General features: G+C 45.2%; 1 protein-coding gene across 1 annotated transcript in view; it reads right to left on the reverse strand.

Annotated features, from left to right (window-relative positions):
- The window catches only part of SLC25A16 (solute carrier family 25 member 16), a 70,201-nt gene that overhangs the window by 36,248 nt on the left and 13,747 nt on the right, over positions 1-20,206 (reverse strand). The window contains exon 4 of the mRNA XM_073596451.1: positions 19,706-19,839. Within this exon, the coding sequence (XP_073452552.1) occupies positions 19,706-19,839 (134 nt within the window). The remainder of the gene's footprint in view (positions 1-19,705; positions 19,840-20,206) is intronic.

Below are 20,206 nucleotides of genomic sequence, written 5' to 3' on the forward strand. Positions count from 1 at the left end.
TAGCAACCACCAATTGAGGCTCTGGTGTACCCATGGTGATAGGCACATTGGAAGATCCAAGGCTTGTACTCTTTTGCTCCAGGCAGAGAGGATGCTGCTCTGCAAAGGCCTTGAGTGAAAACTGGGCATAAGGAACAGCCTCGAAAGAGGCCACCATTTTCCCTAATAGTCTCATACATAGTCAAATGGAGGGATTTTTCCTTTTTATGACTACCCGGACCAAATCCTTTAAGGCTTTGGCTTTTGACCCGGGTAAAAATACTCTGCTTTGGACTGTGTCTATGACCATGCCCAAATACTCCAGCCTTTTCAGGGACTGTAAGGAAGACTTTTCTAGATTGAGGACCCAGCTTAGGTACTCTAGTGCTCCATACACACGGTCGGATTTTCCTACAGAAAATGTTCGATGGGACCTGGTTGTCGGAAATTCCGACCGTGTGTAGGCTCCATCACACATTTTCCATAGTAATTTCCGTCACACAAAATTTGAGATCTTCTCATCCTCTACCCACTGTTCCCTTGGTAAGGAGTCCGAGGTAGGGGAGGGGGATCTAACACGCTTCCTATCCTTTTGGATAGTGGATGCGATTAAAGTCGCTAATCTTCCTTCTAGGCCCTGCAGGGCAGAGGAAAACGCATATTCAGTCACGTATACGGGGGCTGAAATGTGAGAAGCAGTTGCACCACCAATTGGTCCCAATGACTCACCCTGGCTTGCCATATCTGGTATCTCAGGTGAGGATGACAGTGTGGAGACACGACTGGAGTTCCCAGCACCTGGGGGTGGAATTTTTGGTACCTTTGGGGTGTCTTTTTTGGGAGCCATAGTACTGAGCACAAAAAAACAGAGGCACTAAGTAAATGCACAACTCGCGGAGCAAAATAGTTTAGCAAAAGACAATGCTAATAAAGTTCAGCTTTAGTTGTTATCAATGTTATTTCCTGTATTGGAAATGCCTGCATCCCTTAAATGCCCCCAGTGCTCCTGTCCTGTGTGGCGCTGCAGCTGTGTCTGTCTCTGTCCCCAGCGCCTGCGCCGTGTGTTCCTCGCGTACTTACGTCCCACACACGGCGCCGTGCCTTAGCCACGCTCATAAGCCACGCCCCCTGCATCAATCAACGTCCCCCCCTCTGTTTTAATTAGCCCTAGTCTGCGCGTGTGGGGGGGGATACAAGCTATAGTTGAACCTCCCTCCCCCAGGGGGAAATGTTCTAGATAATGATCCCCCCTGGCCTGCTGAGACCACACACGTGCTGTTTAGCTGGGACTTCTGAGCTGACTGAGAAGCAAGGTACTAAGGTATGCATTTACTCCCTCTAGGAGACTTTAGGCATGACAACATTTTTACTTATGTAAGAAAAAAAAAGCATAGGTGGACTTTTTACAGTTCCTAGGCTTTTTCCCTTACCTTTTCCTCACTGCAGGATACTGCTGTAACAGACAGATCCAAACTTCACCCATCATGGCGGGCTACATTAGCAAACCTTCAAGGACCGGATCCCCATTATAGGGGGTCCACTGCCTTGGACCTGTATAGCACCCCTTTAGGTAACATAACATGACCAAAAAAGTCCTGGGTCCTGTGGTCCAGCCCTACAAAGAGAGGCGTTACAGGCAAAACCTTGTTCTTCTTTATGCGAGGCCCGGGTACCATCCACCTTGGCCTTAATGGCACTTTGGATGGATCCGGTCTATGGAGGCTGTTTAAATCCAGCATAGGATCCCTCCAGCTTGGAGCTCTTCAGAGCACATCTTCACTCGTGATCAACACCTTCGACACTGGCGAAAAAACTGAGGTACTCCTGGAAGGAGGAGGGGTTATATAGGGGAGTGAATTCCTGTATTGGGTATACCAGTGTCCATCACCTGAAGGTGCCTATATACCCATTAAGTTAATAGCTATGGCTCTGTGTCCCATGATGTATGGTAAAGAAAAAGTGCCAATTGTAAAAGAGGAGGGGGAGGCAAACACATGGAACTTTCCATTCTTAATGAAGTTCCGCTGAAGTAGAGGGAACATGGAGACACCCCTGGAAAGTTTAGGGGGAAAGCATACACATACAAATATTGCCTGATTCAACTCTGATCACCAGTCTGGACAAACATGATGTTAAAAAGGAGAAGTCCAGCCAAAGGTCGTTTTGCACTCCTGTGGCCCGTTTTCAGCAGAGAGCGGGCTGAAGTCCCCTCTCTGCAGATGTCACAGATGTCAGTCCAGGCAACACGTCCTCACGACAATAAAGTCTGGATCCGCCAGGTGCTTGGACTATCACCCAGCTCAGCCTCCCTGTGAGCCGCTGAGAGCCTGAGCTGGCCGCCCCCACCACAGCCCAGCCCTCTAATGAGCGAGGAGGGGGCAGAGCAGAGAGCTGTGACTGACAGTCTATAACTCTCTGCTCACGGAGCTCTGAAAACTAAGCGATCAGCGATGTTTGATCTCTCGTTATCAGTGAAGAGGCGCCAGGGGACAGATGCAGCATCGGATCGATGCTGCATCCACCAAGGTAGTATGAATCTGAAAAAAAAAAAAAATCCTTTATTTCTCTTTTAAAGTCTTTCAGCACCTTCACACATATACACTAGATTACCAAACGTACTGGGGCGCCTGCCTTTACACGCACATGAACTTTAATGGCATCTTAGTCCATACGGTTCAATATTGAGTTGGCCCACGTTTGCAGCACTGGTCCAAATCGTTTGGTGGAAGGGGGATTATGGTGTGGGGGTTGTTTTTGAGGGGTTGGGCTTGGCCCCTTAGTTCCAGTGAAGGTAACTCTTAAGATGTCAGCATACCAAGACATTTTGGACAATTTCATGCTCCCAACTTTGTGGCAACAGTTTTTCAACATGACTGCACACCAGTGCACAAACAAGGTCCATAAAGACATGGAAATGCAAGTTTGGGATGGAGGATATTGACTGGCCTGCACAGAGTCCTGGCCCCAACCTGATAGAACACCTTTGGGATGAATTAGAGCAGAGACTGCGAGCCAGGCCTTCTCATCCACATCAGTGCCTAACCTCACAAATGCGCTTCTGGAAGAATGGGCAAACATTCCCCTAGACACACTCCTAAACCTTGTGGACAGCCTTTCCAGAAGAGCTGAAGCTGTTATAGCTGCAAAGGGGGGGTCAACGCAATATTGAACCCTATGGACTAAGAATGGGATGCCATTAAAAGTTCATGTAAAGGAAGGTGTCCCAAAACTTTTGGTAATATAGTGTATCTATCCAAGCTTTCATTAAAATATGCTCACACAATTTAGGTCCCTTCCACGTGCTTTGCATTCCTCCTGACGTTCCAGACCTTCGACCATGAATGCACCGGGCCTTAAACATGGGTACTACTCAGTACAGCATTTAACCTCCTCCAGCTGAAGCCTACAATAGACTGACAGGCTGGATGCAGAGGGGCTGAATGCTTCACTTGTCTTTCCTGGTGCACTAAAACCCTGTGAGGGATGCACTGCAGTTGGACAACCAAATGTGCAAGGGGCCTTATGAGAGTGCCCATATCTTACTATTTTACAGTTTTGCACACCACCTTCTCATTTGTAAACTATAGTTTATTAGCCTATAAAAGAAAGAACGGGTCTTTGTTAAATTGTTTTTAACCACTTACCACCCAGACCAATTCTGACATTTCTGTCATTCATGTAAAAATCATGTTAATTTTTTTTGTATCTTCAGGGGTCGTGCAACTTTTTGAACTCTGAACCCATTTACTACCTTGTCTCCGACTTCTCTTTTTCCTCATTTATTCTTGGCTTTTATTTTCTCCATACCCTTCTAACCCCCTAAGTGTTTCTTTCCCCCCCCCTTCTCCCCCCGACTCTTTTCCCTTTCCCATTCCCTTTCCCTATTCTGGGATGGACACTTAAGATAATTTTGCTCAATGCCATGGGGCTTAACGTCCCTGAAAAGAGATGCATGCTCTTAAATGATCTGAAACGCTCCAATGCAGATGTTGCGTTTATCCAGGAGACACACTTCAGAGACGATAAACTTCCCATTCTCAAAAACAGGCTTTATCCTGTTACTTACCATTCTACTAATAAGATTGCTAAATCCAAAGGCCATTTTGCTATCTAGCCGACTTCCATGGACATGCCACCACACCCTAGTGGACCCTGCAAGGCGCTTCATGTTCAAAAAGGTTTGATAGGGGAGCTTAAAGAAACGTTCGCTACCATATATGCCCCTAATGATCATCAGGATCTTTTTTTCACGCTAGACCACCTCCTTGAATTCTCTGTAGGTCAGTTGATACTGGGAGGGGATTTCAACATTCCATCGATTCCCAATGTGGATACCTCCTCGGGCTCATCCTCCGTTCCTCCTGGCATTCGCAAACGTGTGGCACAGTCCCTTTATAAAGCTCAGTTGGTAGATATCTGGCGGTTACAGCACTCAGGGGAGGAGGAATTATTCCTTCTACTGCTTTCTTCACAAAATATACACACGCATAGGCTATTTCTTAATCCTACATGCACAATTAGACGCTGTACGGACCACGCACCAATTGAGTTGACGTACAAGCTTTCTGAGATCCCCTCTTCTAGGGCTAAATTCTGGAAATTAAATGAGAGCCTCTTGCAGACCCCTGAAGTAATAGAAGATGTTCATAAGAGCTGACTACGTATTTTCAAACCACCAAACCCGACTGTGATATGGGGATTTAATGGGAAGCTCACAAGGCAGTTATAGGAATTCTCATCAAGCACAGAGCGCGGCTCAAACAGCGTGAAGAGAAGCTTTCGTCTCGCCTTCACAACATTCAGTGTGGCGTCAAGGCATAAACATGCTCCGACTCCGGCGCTTGAAGGAGAACTCCTGTCTCTTCGCAAACAGGTAACAGATTTGTTGCATTATAAAGCCAAAGCAGCCATACAAAAGGTGCCGAAGACTTAGCTACGAATCGGGTGATAAATGTGGAAGAATACCAGATCGGTCGATTGGAGAACAAAAACTAGCTACCTATGTCCCTCAAATTATTACACCCCACGGCCAGAAAGCAGAACTCCCTAAACAGATTGTCCAGGGGTTTAGAGAATTGTACTCCTCCCTATATAATCTACCGGAACAATCTCCACCTCAAACTCAAATAGAGGATTACATCAGTTCCTCTCGGCTTCCTCGGCTGGCCCCAGGGGTTCGCGAGGAGCTGGAAGCCGCAATAACCCTAGAAGAGCTCTGCCTCTCAAAAACGGGCAAAGCTCCAGGTCCTGACGGTTTCTCGTTACAGTACTACAAACTGTTCCTCATAATCTTGGGCCCCCATATGGTGGAACTGTTTAATAAGCTAGGTTCTGAGACATTCTTCCCTGGAGACACCATGAAAGCTAATGTAACCGTGATCCCTACGGAAGGTAGAGATACAACTTGCTGTGGCTTTCTGAACTGCGTCCTCAAATTATTGACGAAGATCATCGCCTCTAGTATCGCACAACACCTACAACAACTGCTTCATCTCGATCAGGTGGGTTTCAACCCAAGTAGGTAAGCCCATCTTATTCACACAGCACAAATGGCACACACTCCATGTGTTATTGTGGGAACAGACGCTGAGAAAGCGTTTGATTGCAAGAAGTGGCGATTCTTGTCTGCAGTCTTACGTCACCTAGGTTTAGGGGACCATATGCTCAACTGGATCACCAAGATATACTCACACCCGACAGCTCAAGTTAAAGCAAATGGGATTCTATCGGACCCCTTTCCCATCACGAATTGGAATAGACAGGGGTGCCACTTGTCCCCGCTGCTTTGCACTCGCTCTCTGGAACCCTTTCTCTATACAGTTTGCCTGAATTCAGACATGATTGGAGTCAGAGACAAGCAACATAAAATATCAGCTTATGCTGATGACTTGCTTTTTTCCCCTCACAAACCAGTCGGTGTGCCTTCCCAACCTACTCCACTAATACTTTGGCCTGCTGTCACACTTGAAGATCAATTTTGGCAAGTCGGGGCCTATGAGAGTGAGAGTTTCCCCTGCTCTACTTCAGACCCTGAAGCTGAGCTTCAAGTTTAAATGGATGGATGTAGCTTTAAAATACCTTGGAAGATATATCCCTTCTAACATATCCTGGGTCTTTGAAATCAATTTCTCCCCTCTCCTGACCAGAACTCATATTCTATTGGAGACTTGGAACTGGGGTCTGCATTCGTGGTTCAGTAGATGTAACAGTCTCAAAATGTGTATCCTGCCCAAATATCTATATCTCTTCCAAACCCTACCGATCGGGATCCCTTCCCACTACTTTAAGCAGGTCCACTCCTTGTTAATCAAATTTAGATGGGCACACAAGCGACCTCGCACCCCCCAGTTCCAACTATCCCTACCCAAAGACTGTGGGGGGAATTGCACTCCCAGACGTTCTAAAGTACTATCAGGCGGTTCATCTGGGAAGACTCATAGATTGGAACCATCACTCCTTGGCATTTTGACAACCTACTGCCTGCTCTTAAGACAGAATAACTGCTTCTGAATGTCGCATTTTCTACTTTCAGAAAATTGGCCTTGCATCTCTTTGTTGATGGAGCCCAACAGTCCCTTTCTGTTTTGGAATGCCGTGCAACTCCATCACATTCTCCACAGACCCCAAAGAGGTTTGGTCGACAATTGTCCACATTTGAAGAATACTGCTTGGATGATGAGGTAATGACACAAGTGCTTTCAAAAACATATAGTCTGCTTATTACCCCTCCGGAACAACTGCATTTACCTTGGGTGGGGAAATGGGAGAAGGAATTAAACCGTAAGTTCACGACTGGCCAACAAAAAATGATCAGGTTCTCGTTGAAATCATCCATCTGCACGAAAATTCAGGAAACTAACTACAAAATACTGACGCAGTGGAATCACACTCCGCAGATGTTATATAAATTTTACCCGGAGGTAGCTGAACGCTGCTGGTGGTGCCAGGAGGAGGGAGGTACGATGCTGCACATTTTCTGGTCCTGCCCTAGGATAGCCCCATATTGGGGACAAGTACGGAATATTACTCAAAAATTCACTGACTACAGGATCCCTGACGACCCAGCCTTTTTCTTGTTACATGATACGTCTATCCCAGCAAAAATATATAAAAAAATCAATTATATGCCATTTGCTTAACGCAGCTAAGTCATGCAGCCCTCTTAACTGGAAAAGCCTGTTACCTCCAACTGTCAGTTGCTGGCTCCAAAGGGGGGAAGAGATACAGATCCGGTCTGAGCCGCTGTACGAAAGATCCAACATTCGTACAGTGATCTTCCTCTTTTGTGTTCTGACATGTGGACACCCCCCCCCCCCGGCCGGGTTTTATTGATCCGGCTGATGTCTCCCGACGTTCGGCCCGTGTGTACTAGGCATTACACAGGTGGTCTGCAGCTAGAATTATCGCGCTCGCTCGGATGCTTGTGGTGATGCCTCACATGTGGGGTGCAATCACCATTTACATATGCGTGCAACATTTACATGAGCATAGAGGGATGGGGGGTAAAAAAAAATTACTTTAAAAAAAAACAAAAAAAAAAAAACACACTTTTAAATTAAATAATACACTATCCCTTTGATTTTGATTTTTTTTATATCAACGTTATTGCTATCACAAGGGATTAACAACATCCCTTGTGATAGCATGCGCCGTATCAGGTCCTCTATTTGGAGACATCTGGGGTTTAAGACCCCAGATCTCTCCTGTGGCCTCCAAGATCGGTTTGATCAGATGCTTGTACAAGCCGGTAACGACTGGCAATATTTAGCTATAGAAGTGATTTTCAGATACACAAATCAAAACCTACCCATGACTGTTTGCTAAGTGTATTACAGTGACTGTAGGTTGTGGATACTGCGTAGCTTAACACATATACAATCAATTGCATGCAGCTCAGCAGTGTCTTAGTTTGCCAATTAATGTTTGTATCCTACATTTGCTTGAAAATGTCTGAGCTGTGAATAACCATTCATCGGCAAGGCACTTGAAAACTAATGGAGGATGTATCTTACCAATTCAACCGTTTTCATTTACATGCAAAAAACCCAGTTACCACAGGCTCTTCACCAGTTCAGAATCAATATTCTGCCATCATTCAGAAGCAGGGGCAGATCCAGGGGGGGGCAACGGGGCAATTGCTCCCCCCCCCCGAGAAATATTACTGACTGCCGAGTGTCTCTCTCATTGTTTAGAATCAGCAGCCGCGCCGGTGTTGTTGAACGGCCACGCTTCTGGCCTGGACTCTCACTGGTTGCGAACGCCTGCCCGCCTGGCGTGTAGCAACCAGTGATGTCATGTCAGAGCCAAGGAGGAGGAGAGGGAGGTCCCAGCTTTCAGAGTGGAGCGAGCGGAGGAGGAGGATTTAACTTCTTCCTCCTCCACGCCTAGTGTGTGAATGTTGGCTCCATCCACCTCCTCCCTCTATCTTCTCCAGGGACAGCTCCAGCCTGGCATGAGTGAGTGAGGGGAACTTCCTTGGCTGTAGAGAGGTGAGAGGATTGTATGCACTATGCATGCCACTTTTCCCTCAACATATGCAAACAGCATGCCTACCAATGCCTGACTCCTATCACAGCATCTGTTACACCTACACAGATCCTCAGTGTCTGGGAGCTGTCTAGGGGAGGGGTGCTGATGTTCTCCTAACCAGGAGGAACCCGGGAGGAAGGACATCTTACATGCTGTTATGATAAGGTTAGTACATTTGTTAGGGAGGTGTCACCATGTCATTTGCTGTGCATTGCAGTGCCCACTATGTTGTGCTGTGCCTTGCAGTGCCCCCATGTAATGTGCTGTGCCCACCATGTCATGTCATGTGCATTGCAGTGCCCACCATGTAATGTGCTGTGCCGACCATGTCATGTGCTGTGCATTGCATTGCCCTTCATGTGATGTGTAGTGCCCCCTATGTCGTGCTGTGCCTTGCAGTGCCCACCATGTCATGTGCTGTGCCTTGCAGTGTCCACCATGTAATGTGCAGTGCCCACCATGTAACGTGAGGTGCCATGCAGTGCCCACCATGTAATGTGCAGTGCCCACCATGTCATGTGATGTGCCATGCAGTGCCCGCCATGTCATGCACTGTGCCCGCCATGTAATGTGCAGTGCACACCATGTCATGTGATGTGCCATCCAGTGCCCACCATGTCATGTGCAATGCCCACCCTGTCATGGGCTGTGCCATTCAGTGCCCGCCATGTAATGTGCAGTGCCCACCATGTCATGTGCTGTGCCTTGCAATGCCCGCTATGTAATTTGCAGTGTCCACCATGTCATGTGCTGTGCCATGCAGTGATCCCACCATGTAATGTGCAGTGCCCACCATGTAATGTGCTGTGCCATGCAGTGCCCACCATGTCATGTGCAGTTCCCACCATGTCATGTGCTGTGCCCACCCTGCCATGTGTTGTGCCCAGCATGTAGTGTGTTGTGCCCACTGTGTAATGTGCTGTGTTGTTCAGCAGTGCCCACCATGTCATGTGCAGTTTCTAACATGTAATGTGCAGTTGCATTGCCCACCATGAAATGTGCTATGCCATGCAGTGCCCACCATGTAATGTGTTGTGCCCACCATGTAATGTGCTGTGCCATTCAGTGCCCACCATGTAATGCGCTGTGCCCACCACGTCATGTGCTGTGCCATGCAGTGCCCACCATGTAATGCGCTGTACCCACCATGTAATGTGCTGTGCCATGCAGTGCCCACCATGTCATGTACAGTGCCCACCATGTCATGTGCTGTGTTGTGCCCACCATGTCATGTGCTGCACCATGCAGTGCCTACCATCTAATGTGCTGTACTCACCATGTAATGTGCTGTACATTGTCCACCATGGCATGTGCCGCGCAGTACCCACAATGGAATGTACTGTGCAGGACTCACCATGTCATGTGCGGTGTCCACCATTTAATGTGCTGTGCTCACAATGTAATGTGCTGTGTCGTGCAGTGCCCACCATGTCATGTGGTGTCATGCAGTGCCCACCATGCCATGTGCTGTACCCACCATATAATGTGCAGTGCCCACCATATAATGTGCCCATCATATAAGGTCCTGTTCCCACCGTGTGCTGTGTTGTGCCCACCATGCAATGTGCTGTGTTGTCATGTGCTGTGCCCACCATATAATGAACTGTGCCTACCTTGTAATGTGCTGTATTGGGCAGTGCCAACCGTGTAATGTGCTGTGCCCACCATGTAATGTACTGTGCTTTGCCCACCATTAAATGTGCTGTATCCATGTATCCACCATGTAATGTGTTGCGCCAACCATGTAATGTATTGTGCTATTCCCCCCCCCTCGTGTTATGTACTATGCTGTGCCTCCCACAGACTCACCCACTCACTCCCACCCCCCTCTCTCTTTCACCCCCCCTCTCATCCCCTCTCTTTCGCCCTGCTCTCTCTCTCACCCCCTTCACCCCCTACCACCCTCTCTCTCTCTTTCACCCTCTATTCCCCTTTTTCTCACCCCCTCTCTCTCTCTTATTCACTCCCTTTCTCGCTCTTTCCCCCTCCCTCTCATCCCCTCTATCTCGCTATCACCCCCCCCCCCCCCCTCAACCACTGTCTCACACCCCTCTCTCTCTTTAATTTAAATTTAACAAAAAATTGTTTGTGTTTTCATTTTATTTATTTCCATAAAAAGGCCCACCAAAATCCTTAGCACCAGGCCCATGTTGCTCTTAATCTGGCCCTGTAAGCAACACCTTTTTTTCTGCCAGTGCCCCTCCCGAGACTAGACTCTGGATCCGCCCCTGTTCAGAAGCCTAATTCGTAAACTCTCAGTTCATATACATAAATACATTATCATCAGAAACATTTGGTGTGACCTTTACACGTCTTTGTTTTGCAGAAGCAATAAGCCCTCATGCACACAGGCTGTTAAAAAAACGTTATGAAAACGCCAGTATCTTTGCAGTGAATTTTTTTAACTTTTTTCAGCTTTTTTCAGCGTTTTTGCAATAGCGGTTTTTAGCGTTTGAGCGTTTTTCCGCGTTAGCGTTTTGAGCGTTTTTGAGCGTTTTTAAGCGTTTTTGAGCGTTTTTCAGTGTTAGAACGTTTTTACAGCTGAAAAACGTCTTTCAGAACGCACTGGTCCTGGGTTTTTTTTACAGCTTAAAAACGCTTATGCCACTTGCAGCTCAAAAACGCCTAGGTGGGCATGAAGCCATAGACTAACATAGACAGGCCTTTTTAAGCTGCAAAAAAAGCTCAAAAAAGCAGCTGTAAAAACGTCCATGTGCATGAGGACTTAGTGTCATCCCTGATATACGAGACAGAAACTTGCTGTGCTTCAGGTGTTTCCCTGCACCTTTAAGAATGAATGGGCTTCTGAAGATGTCACGCTTGATGGTGAAACGCGCAAGGCTAGAATGCACGCCGACTCCGGAGTGGGTCTTGCGGTTTTCCACAGTCTCCACTGATCATTGCGGTTGTTCGCATAGGAGGTTTATAGAATTTAAATCTGTCAATTGTTGAAACCAATAGAGGCTTTTAATAAACTACCTCTACGGTTTCACACTATGAGGCGTCCATCCTGTCTTTTTTCTTACCTATACCGCTGGTGACATCCTGTTTGGAGTTACGTCCTACCCAGACGAGAAGGATATCAGAGGATTTGCTTAAAAGACCCAAGGAGGTCGGGGAGACCCCATAAGCATTATATGATCCTTCCTGTCATAAGGCAGGGGGATCTACAACATCTAGAGAATGTATATCCACACTTAAATTTTCATTGTATGATCCACGTAGGAGGAACTTTTAATTTTTATTTTTTCTATTGGATTATTCAAAAGAATTTTTTTGGGACTGTTTCTTTTATAAATTTTAATTACCATTTAAATCACATTTTTTCCACTTGTTTGGACATTATATAATCTTTTTTTGGGCACTTAATGTTTTCACGATTTAAGGGTCTGTTCATTCGAAACATCCGCCTTTCTTGTTCAAACCTTTAGATTTTTTTTTTGCCATTCATCTGTTTGCACCAAGTTTATGCAGTTCACGTTGCACATTTTTTAAATTATTAATGGGCTATTGGCATGCGCTGTATGCGCAATAGGTTTTGTGCACGTTTAGTCGGAAGGTTTGGAACAGCAGCTACCATCTATTTTAATTGATTTTGTTTATTTTGGCGCGGGTGTATTTATTCACATAGTTTGCATACCTCCAGGCAGAGTGAAACTTGGTCAGTTCAGCAGGTACGGCTAAATTTCAGTCAGTGTGTGGCTGTCGCCGCTCGACAGAAGTCGATTGCTTGATTGACTTTTGTTGAAATGTTGGAACTCCTTTTTGCAATCAGCAGCTGCTGATTGTAAAATGATTTCAAGCATTTTAACAGAGGTAAGTGTACCCCGATAGCAGTAGGAGCCGCTGTCAGAATAAAATGTTCCAGTGGGGGAGATCTCTTGTTCCACCTCGTTTGAGTGGATGGAGGAAAAAAAAAAAATAGCCATCTATGGCCAGCTTTATGGACCAAACGACATGGAGGGGTTTCCACATATGTTAGCAAATGTGTGCAACTAATGACTTGTTTACACAAGCTTTGCCCTATGAAGAAGTGCGACCTGCAGTGGGCCACCTTTCAAAGAACATTTGACAGGTGGTGTTATGTTTCCTCCTTGTTTTAATCGCTAAAAGCCTACAGCACACCACCATACTGCAACCAATTCAGTCTGTACTCAGGGTCGAATTTCCATTCCTAATTTTCCACTTCTGATTGAACAGTACTGACTGGCATATTCAAGGCTTTGGATATCTTTTTATATCCTTTTCCATCTTTGTAAAGTTTCATTACCTTTTTACGCAGGTCTTTTGACTGTTCTTTTCTACCTCCTCATGGCTCAGTGTCTAGCCTGCCTAGTGCATCCATGTGAGAGCTAACACTCATTGACTATTTACACACAGACACGAATTGTGATTTAAAAAGCAACAAATGTGGGAATTTAACCTTTAATTGCCATTGTAACCTGTGTGTGCCACCTTCTGTGTCTGTACCAAGGCCAAACATTCCAGGGTATGTAAACTTTTTTTATCAGGGCCATTTGGGCGATTTCTGTTATCATTATGATTTAAAAAGGATCCAAAAAAACTATGTGATAATAAATGGCCTCATGTGATTGCTATTCATACATAAAAACACAGTTTTTTGGCATGATCAGTCATATTTTCAATATTAACCACTTTGCGCCCACGCTATAGCCGAAAGACGGCTACAGCGCAGACGCCAATTGCCGGGAGGGCGTCCCTGGACGTCCTCCTGTTTACTTTCCCTCTGCGCGCCGCCGCGAGCGCGCATCGGGGAAGTTCTGTGTTGGCCGTGTCCATTGGACACAGCCAATCACTGATCGTGCTAAATGGCCAATCACAGCGGCCATTTAGCACTCGATCGGCGTGTCCAATGGGAGGTGATCTCATATGTAAACATATGAGATCATCTCTCATCGCTGGCTCTTCCTCCTCACACAGAGACAGCGTGTGAGGAGGGAGAGCGAACGGCTACAGCGGTGAGTGCACACACACACACACACACACACACACACACACACACAAAAAAAAAAAAATTGAAAATTCATTGCCCACAGTTCCTGTAAGTGCCGTCTGTCATCGGTGCCATCTGTCATCCAGTGCCAACTGTCCCCGGTGCCATCTGTCATCCAGTGCCAACTGTCCCCGGTGACACCTGTCATCCAGTGCCAACTGTCCCCGGTGACACCTGTCATCCAGTGCCAACTGTCCCCGGTGACACCTGTCATCCAGTGCCAACTGTCCCCGGTGACACCTGTCATCCAGTGCCAACTGTCCCCGGTGACACCTGTCATCCAGTGCCAACTGTCCCCGGTGACACCTGTCATCCAGTGCCAACTGTCCCCGGTGACACCTGTCATCCAGTGCCAACTGTCCCCAGTGACACCTGTCATCCAGTGCCAACTGTCCCCAGTGACACCTGTCATCCAGTGCCAACTGTCCCCAGTGACACCTGTCATCCAGTGCCATCTGTCCCCAGTGACACCTGTCAGTGCCATCTGTCCCCAGTGACACCTGTCAGTGCCATCTGTCCCCAGTGACACCTGTCAGTGCCATCTGTCCCCAGTGACACCTGTCAGTGCCATCTGTCCCCAGTGACACCTGTCAGTGCCATCTGTCCCCAGTGACACCTGTCAGTGCCATCTGTCCCCAGTGCCACCAGTCAGTGCCATCTGTCCCCAGTGCCACCAGTTATCAGTGTCAAGTGTCATCAAAAAAAAAAAAAAAAATGACAACATCAAAAACCTCACCATGCATCTTACTAAATACCTTGGAATGTCTTTCAAAAAACAGGGGTCATTTGGAGGGTATTTGTACTTTCCTGGCTTGTTCGGGTTGCAAGAAATGAGATAAGCCACCAGTACATCAAATGTGATGAATTTTTTATGATTTGCACTTGTAGACTCTCTAACTTTCACAAAGACCAAATAATATCCACTAATTTGGGTTATTTTTACCAAAGATATGTAGCAGTATAAATTGTGGCCAAAAAATTATGAAGAAAAAAAATAATAATTTGCTAAATTTTATCACAGAAACTAAGAAAAATGCGTTTTTTTTTTTTTTCTAAATTTTCAGTCTTTTTTAATTTATAGCGCAAAAAAATAAAAAACCCAGGAGGTGATCAAATACCACCAAAAGAAAGCTCTATTTGTATGAAAAAAAAAAAAAGGACAAAAAATTCCATTTGGGTACAGTGTTGCATGACTGAGTAATTGTCAAAGTGCGAGAGCACCGAAAGCTGAAAATTGGTCTGGGCAGGAGGGAGGTTTAAGTGCCCAGTAGGCAAGTGGTTAATGCCAAAATTTCACAATTTCTTCCAGGGTATGCAAACTTTTGAGCACAACTGTATATGTGCCCAAAAGCGTATGCTGTATTGTATTTAGTATGCTATTGAATATGTCCAGCAGCTTTATTATAGGTTTTATTTTATACTTGTGTAGCACAGGGGTTTGCTACCAAAAGTTATCATGTTAAGTAATGTGTTGTTTCTTAAGTAAGGGTTTGGCTCCCTCTAGTGACCGCTGAAATGTTACCAGGATCTTTCCTTTCTTTTAAGAAGCAAACAGTTATGCATTGTGGGATATGTAGTTTAAGGAGGAAGTGACTCATGTTAACTCAGTTTGGGAACTACTAGACCCACAATGCCAAGTCACAGAACAGCCTGCTGAGTAAACAGATAAAAGGAACAGCGTGGCCATCTTTCGGCCTCTCCGGACACCATTCAACAACCAGCAAGAGGTCTGTGTATATGACCTGGGCTGAGAGATTGCGGCTTACAGCGCGGAGCAGGATCGCCAGCCTCTGAGGGACTTTAGAGTACAGCCCTGCCAGCGGATTGGTGTGCAGTCCCAGGACATCTGGAAGTTTACTGCATCCCAGCCATCCAGAGGAGCGGTACAGCGCAGCGGAGCCATCTTTCATCAGACTGAGACATCAGGAGGGGAGTCCGGACGGTGCTTCACAGCCTCTGGGTCTATCGTGGTGAGAGGGTACCTGTCCATTTCAGTAAAGTGCACTGTTTGCTGAGCATGTTATTTACAGACTGCTGGTGAGACTTGTAATTCCACAGAAGTGATCCTGGTTATTCACAGGCCGCATACAGCTGGACTCTAGGGTCTGTTATTCCCTGTGCTGTAAAGCCAGTACTGTATTACACTCACAGATAAGGAGGAAGTGTTACTATTTCTTCAGTTAAACAGATATCAACGTATCATTTATTCTACAGTTTGCTTTCTGTTTCCCTGTTGGATTACAAATACTGCAGTTTAAACTAAAGGCTAGCTGAAGATATTGGAAGACAAGGAACTCTTATAATTTTCTGCAAAGCATCACGGTTCTATTTTTGTAGTTGGGACACTGACTTACAACCTAGAGGGAGCCCTTGAGTACAGGTTAAATACTGCATTGTACTGTTGAATGTAAGTAACATTATATTATGACAGTTTGGTGTGTGTGTGTGTGTGTGTGTGTGTGTGTGTGTGTGTGTACCAGATCCAATTTTCAGCTTTCGGTGCTCTCACATTTTGAATGACAATTACTCAGTCATGCAACACTGTACCCATATGAAATTTTTGTCCTTTTTTTCACACAAATAGAGCTTTCTTTTGGTGGTATTTAATCACCGTTGGGTTTTTTATTTTTTGCGCTATAAAAGAAAAAAAACTGAAAATTTGGTGAATGAAATTTTCTTTGTTTCTGTTGTAAAATTTAGCAAATTAGTAATTTTTCTTCGTAAATTTTGGCCACAATTTATACTGCTATATATATCTTTGGTAAAAATAAGTACAAATCGATGTATATTATTTGTTCTTTGTGAAAGTTATAGAATCCAAAAGCTATGGTGCCAATATCTGAAAATTGATCACGCCTGAATTACTGACGGCCTATCTATATTCTTGAGACCCTAACATGCCAGAAAAGTACAAATACCCCCCAAATGACCCCTTTTTGGAAAGAAGACATTCCAAGGTATTTAGTAAGAGGCATGGTGAGTTTTTTGAAGTTGTCATTTTTTCCCACAATTCTTTGCAAAAATTAAGATTTTATTTTTTTTTTTTTCCACAAAATTGTCATATTAGCAGGTTATTTCTCATACTCCGCATATGCATACCACAAATTACACCCCAAAACACATTCTGCTATTACTCCTGGGTATGGCAATACCACATGTGTGAGACTTTTACACAGCGTGGCCACATACAGAGGACCAACATGCAGGGAGCACCTCCAGGCATTCTGGAGCACCCAGGCCAATTCTGACATTTCTCTCCTACATGTAAAAATCATCATTTATTTGCTAGAAAATTACATAAAACCCCAAAATATTATATATGTTTTTTTTAGCAAAGACCCTAGAGAATACAATGGCGGTTGTTGCAACTTTTTATCTCGCACGGTATTTGCGCAGCAATTTTTTGAACGCTTTTTTTGGGGGAAAAAAAAACAGTTTTGTCCTTTAAAAAAACAAAAAAAACAAAAAACAGTAAAGTTGGCCCAAAGTTTTTGCAGAATGTGAAAGATGAAGTTATGCCGAGTAAATAGATACCTAACATGTCACCCTTCAAAATTGCACATGCTCGTGGAATGGCGCCAAACTTCGCTCCTTAAAAATCCCCATAGGCGACGCTTTAAATTTTTTTACTGGTTACATGTTTTGAGTTACAGAGGAGGTCTAGGGCCAAAATTATTGCTCTCGCTCTACCGATCGCACCAATACCTCACATGTGTGGTTTGAACACCGTTTTCATATGTGGGCGGGACTTACGTGTGCATTTGCTTCTGCATGCGAGCACACGGACAGGGGCGCTTTAAAAAATGTTTTTTTTTCTTTTTATTGTTCATTTTACTTTATTTTAGTTTGACACTTTTTTCCAAAAAAAAAAAAAAAAAATTTTGATCACTTTTATTCCTATTACAAGGAATGTAAACATCCCTTGTAATAGGAATATGGCGTGACAGGTCCTCTTTACAGTGAGATATGGGGTCAATAAGACCCCACATCTCACCTCTAGGCTGGGAAGCCTGAAATTTAAAAAAAAAAAAAAAAAAAAAAGCACGATCCTGGCTTCGATCGTAGCGGTGAGTCGGTAGAAGCATCGCAGGGCGGCGGGGTGTTGCAGAGTAGTGCAGAGTCTTGCAGGGTAGTGCAGAGTATTGCGGGGTGTTGCGGAGTAGTGCAGAGTATTGCGGGGTGTTGCGGAGTAGTGCAGAGTATTGCGCGGTAGTGCAGGGTATTGCGGGGTATTGCAGAGTATTGCATCGCATTATAATATGGAGGGATGGCTGAGCATGGATGGATTGCTGCATGTGACTGTATTTGTCACTGAGCAGCGTTGTGGGCACTACAGATGCAGCCAACAACGCTGCTACCATGTGATCCCTCCCCCTCTCCTCCCCCTCTCCTCCCCCTCTGTACCGATCGGTAGAGAGGGGAGGGAGGAACCGGCGTCATGACATGACGCCGGTTTGTTTACATGTGATTGCTCCGTCATTTGATGGAGCGATCACATGGTAAACGGCCGCGATCTGGACCCGGCGGTCACGGATGTTCTCGGGTGCGCGCCCCAGGGGGCACGCGAGAGCAGGATTCTGGGAGGACGTCCCACCCAGGATAAGCTGACCGCGCTGTAGCCGTCTTTCGGCTATGGCCCGGTCGGCGTGTGGTTAATGTAAGTTTTGGAGCATACTGAAAGCCTGTCCCATTGTACACCTGTCTGCATATACTCCCTACTGTGATTACTGAACCCACAGTTTCACATATACTCTGACTGTTATCTGTCATTTATTGTTTCTGATTTATCACATTGTTCATTGTGTTTAATATCCACTTTGGAAAATTTCTCTATTTACTACTACAGCTGGATAAGTGACAGGATCCAGGGCTATGGTAAATATACTTTATGGTTTATTATTATTACTGTGTTTCTCTCTATTGCTGGGTCCCACACTAATATTACCAAGTAGGTGTGCCAGAGGGGTTGAGACCGTTCTTAGGGTTGAGAGGCAGGGTGCAGAATCAAATATTCTTTAGCGGCTCCTTCGGTGGTAGCGCTACATTTGTTTAACCTTTTATGTGTTATGGGACTAGCAGAGCTGGCTCGCTGAGTATTGTTGTCCGTCGGCCCTTCATAACCACATCCAAGATGGCCATTTACTAGGCCTGACAAAGGAGCACAAGAAAAGTGAAGAAATAGGGTGTTTGTCTAAAATTCCTATAATGAGCTGTACCAGAAAACTTCACATCAGCATCAACATCAAGGGTGAGGTAAAAACTGGAATAGCACTTGTAGCAGCAGGGTCAGACGATGGAGAGATCTGCGCATGCTCTGAAATGCGTTACCACGCCCTGCTTGATGTCACTTCTGGTCTGTACGCTCCAGCAGGGTTTCAAAAGCCAGGCGGCCATCTTGCCTCCTTGCTCCCTCCCTCCCCCCCCCCTCCTCTGGCTACAGCTGCTGGTCGGCTCTTCACCCTGAAGGTGTAGGATAGAGCACAGAATCCACAATGTTGACTGATATGCCTGTTTTATCCCGGATCTTGTAAGTGTTTTTAACCATTTTTTACCATTAAATACTGTTGAATACTGCAATTAGAAGCGCCTTTTGTCTCCTTTCTAACAAATGAGCATGCATGCTCCAAATGTGCGCTGCTGCCACGCCTCCTGCCTTCCTTCCAGTGATGTCTCGGCTGTTTTGCCTGTCCATCTACCTCGGAGCTCCAGATTCCACCGGCGGGAACAGAGGACTGCCTGCATCACAGCCATCCATCCAGATGGGATTACTGCAGCGTGGCTTGCATATGTACATGCCTAATACTTCTTTTATCTTGCGAGTCTGATTACATTTATTGAACTTGGTACATATTATACTGCTCTTTCTCCTTCATAGCTAACTACAGAGCTACTTCTCACACTTACAGCCAAGCTGCCTCACCATCCAAGTGTTTCCTCTTGGATCCAAGTACATCAGAACTACCTTTGCACCCTAAGGACTTTTTTACACAGTTGCCATATAGCTATATGAATAAGGAGGTTTTATTTGGTTTTTAAACACCCATCAGCCATTTGTCACTTACTCCCATAAGTTTTTCCTCCTAAGCGCTTAGCAAATCCATTGTCTACATTGATATGAACAGTACCTATTAAACTCTCCATCAATATTTAGTTATATACTTATTATAGGAATGAGGAAAATACCTTTTTGTATCTGTCGAATGCCATAAACTGTATGGCTCCATATGGGAAGATCCTGACCATCATGGCTCCATTTCCTTTATAAAACCCTAAAAAGCCTTCTTTTTGTTTCACGGCTTTTATGGTGGCGAGTACACCTGAATACATAATGATATAAAAAAAAGAAAAAAAAGTTTACATTTTTTAATGAAAATCTTTACTGGCTGATTAAAAAAAAAAAAAAAAAAAAAAAAAAAAAACACAATTATCCCAAAGAGACACATTGTTGCAAAAGTCAGTTTTCAAAAAATAATGCTTTACTGCTGGTTCACACCAGATGCAGTCCAGTGGGTTTTTAATCTGCATCAAAAACACACGCAGCGTTTTCCATGTATCCAATGGCCCTAGTTTACATCAGTGCAGTGCATTCCCGTACAGTCAACAAAAGTAGAACATGCTGCATTTTTTTTTTGTGTGGACATGTCCATTCCACTGCGTTTTGCTCTGTACCAGATGCGTTATCTG

This window comes from Aquarana catesbeiana, linkage group LG08 (assembly GCF_042186555.1).
Source record: "Aquarana catesbeiana isolate 2022-GZ linkage group LG08, ASM4218655v1, whole genome shotgun sequence".
In the NCBI taxonomy this organism is placed as follows: domain Eukaryota; kingdom Metazoa; phylum Chordata; class Amphibia; order Anura; family Ranidae; genus Aquarana; species Aquarana catesbeiana.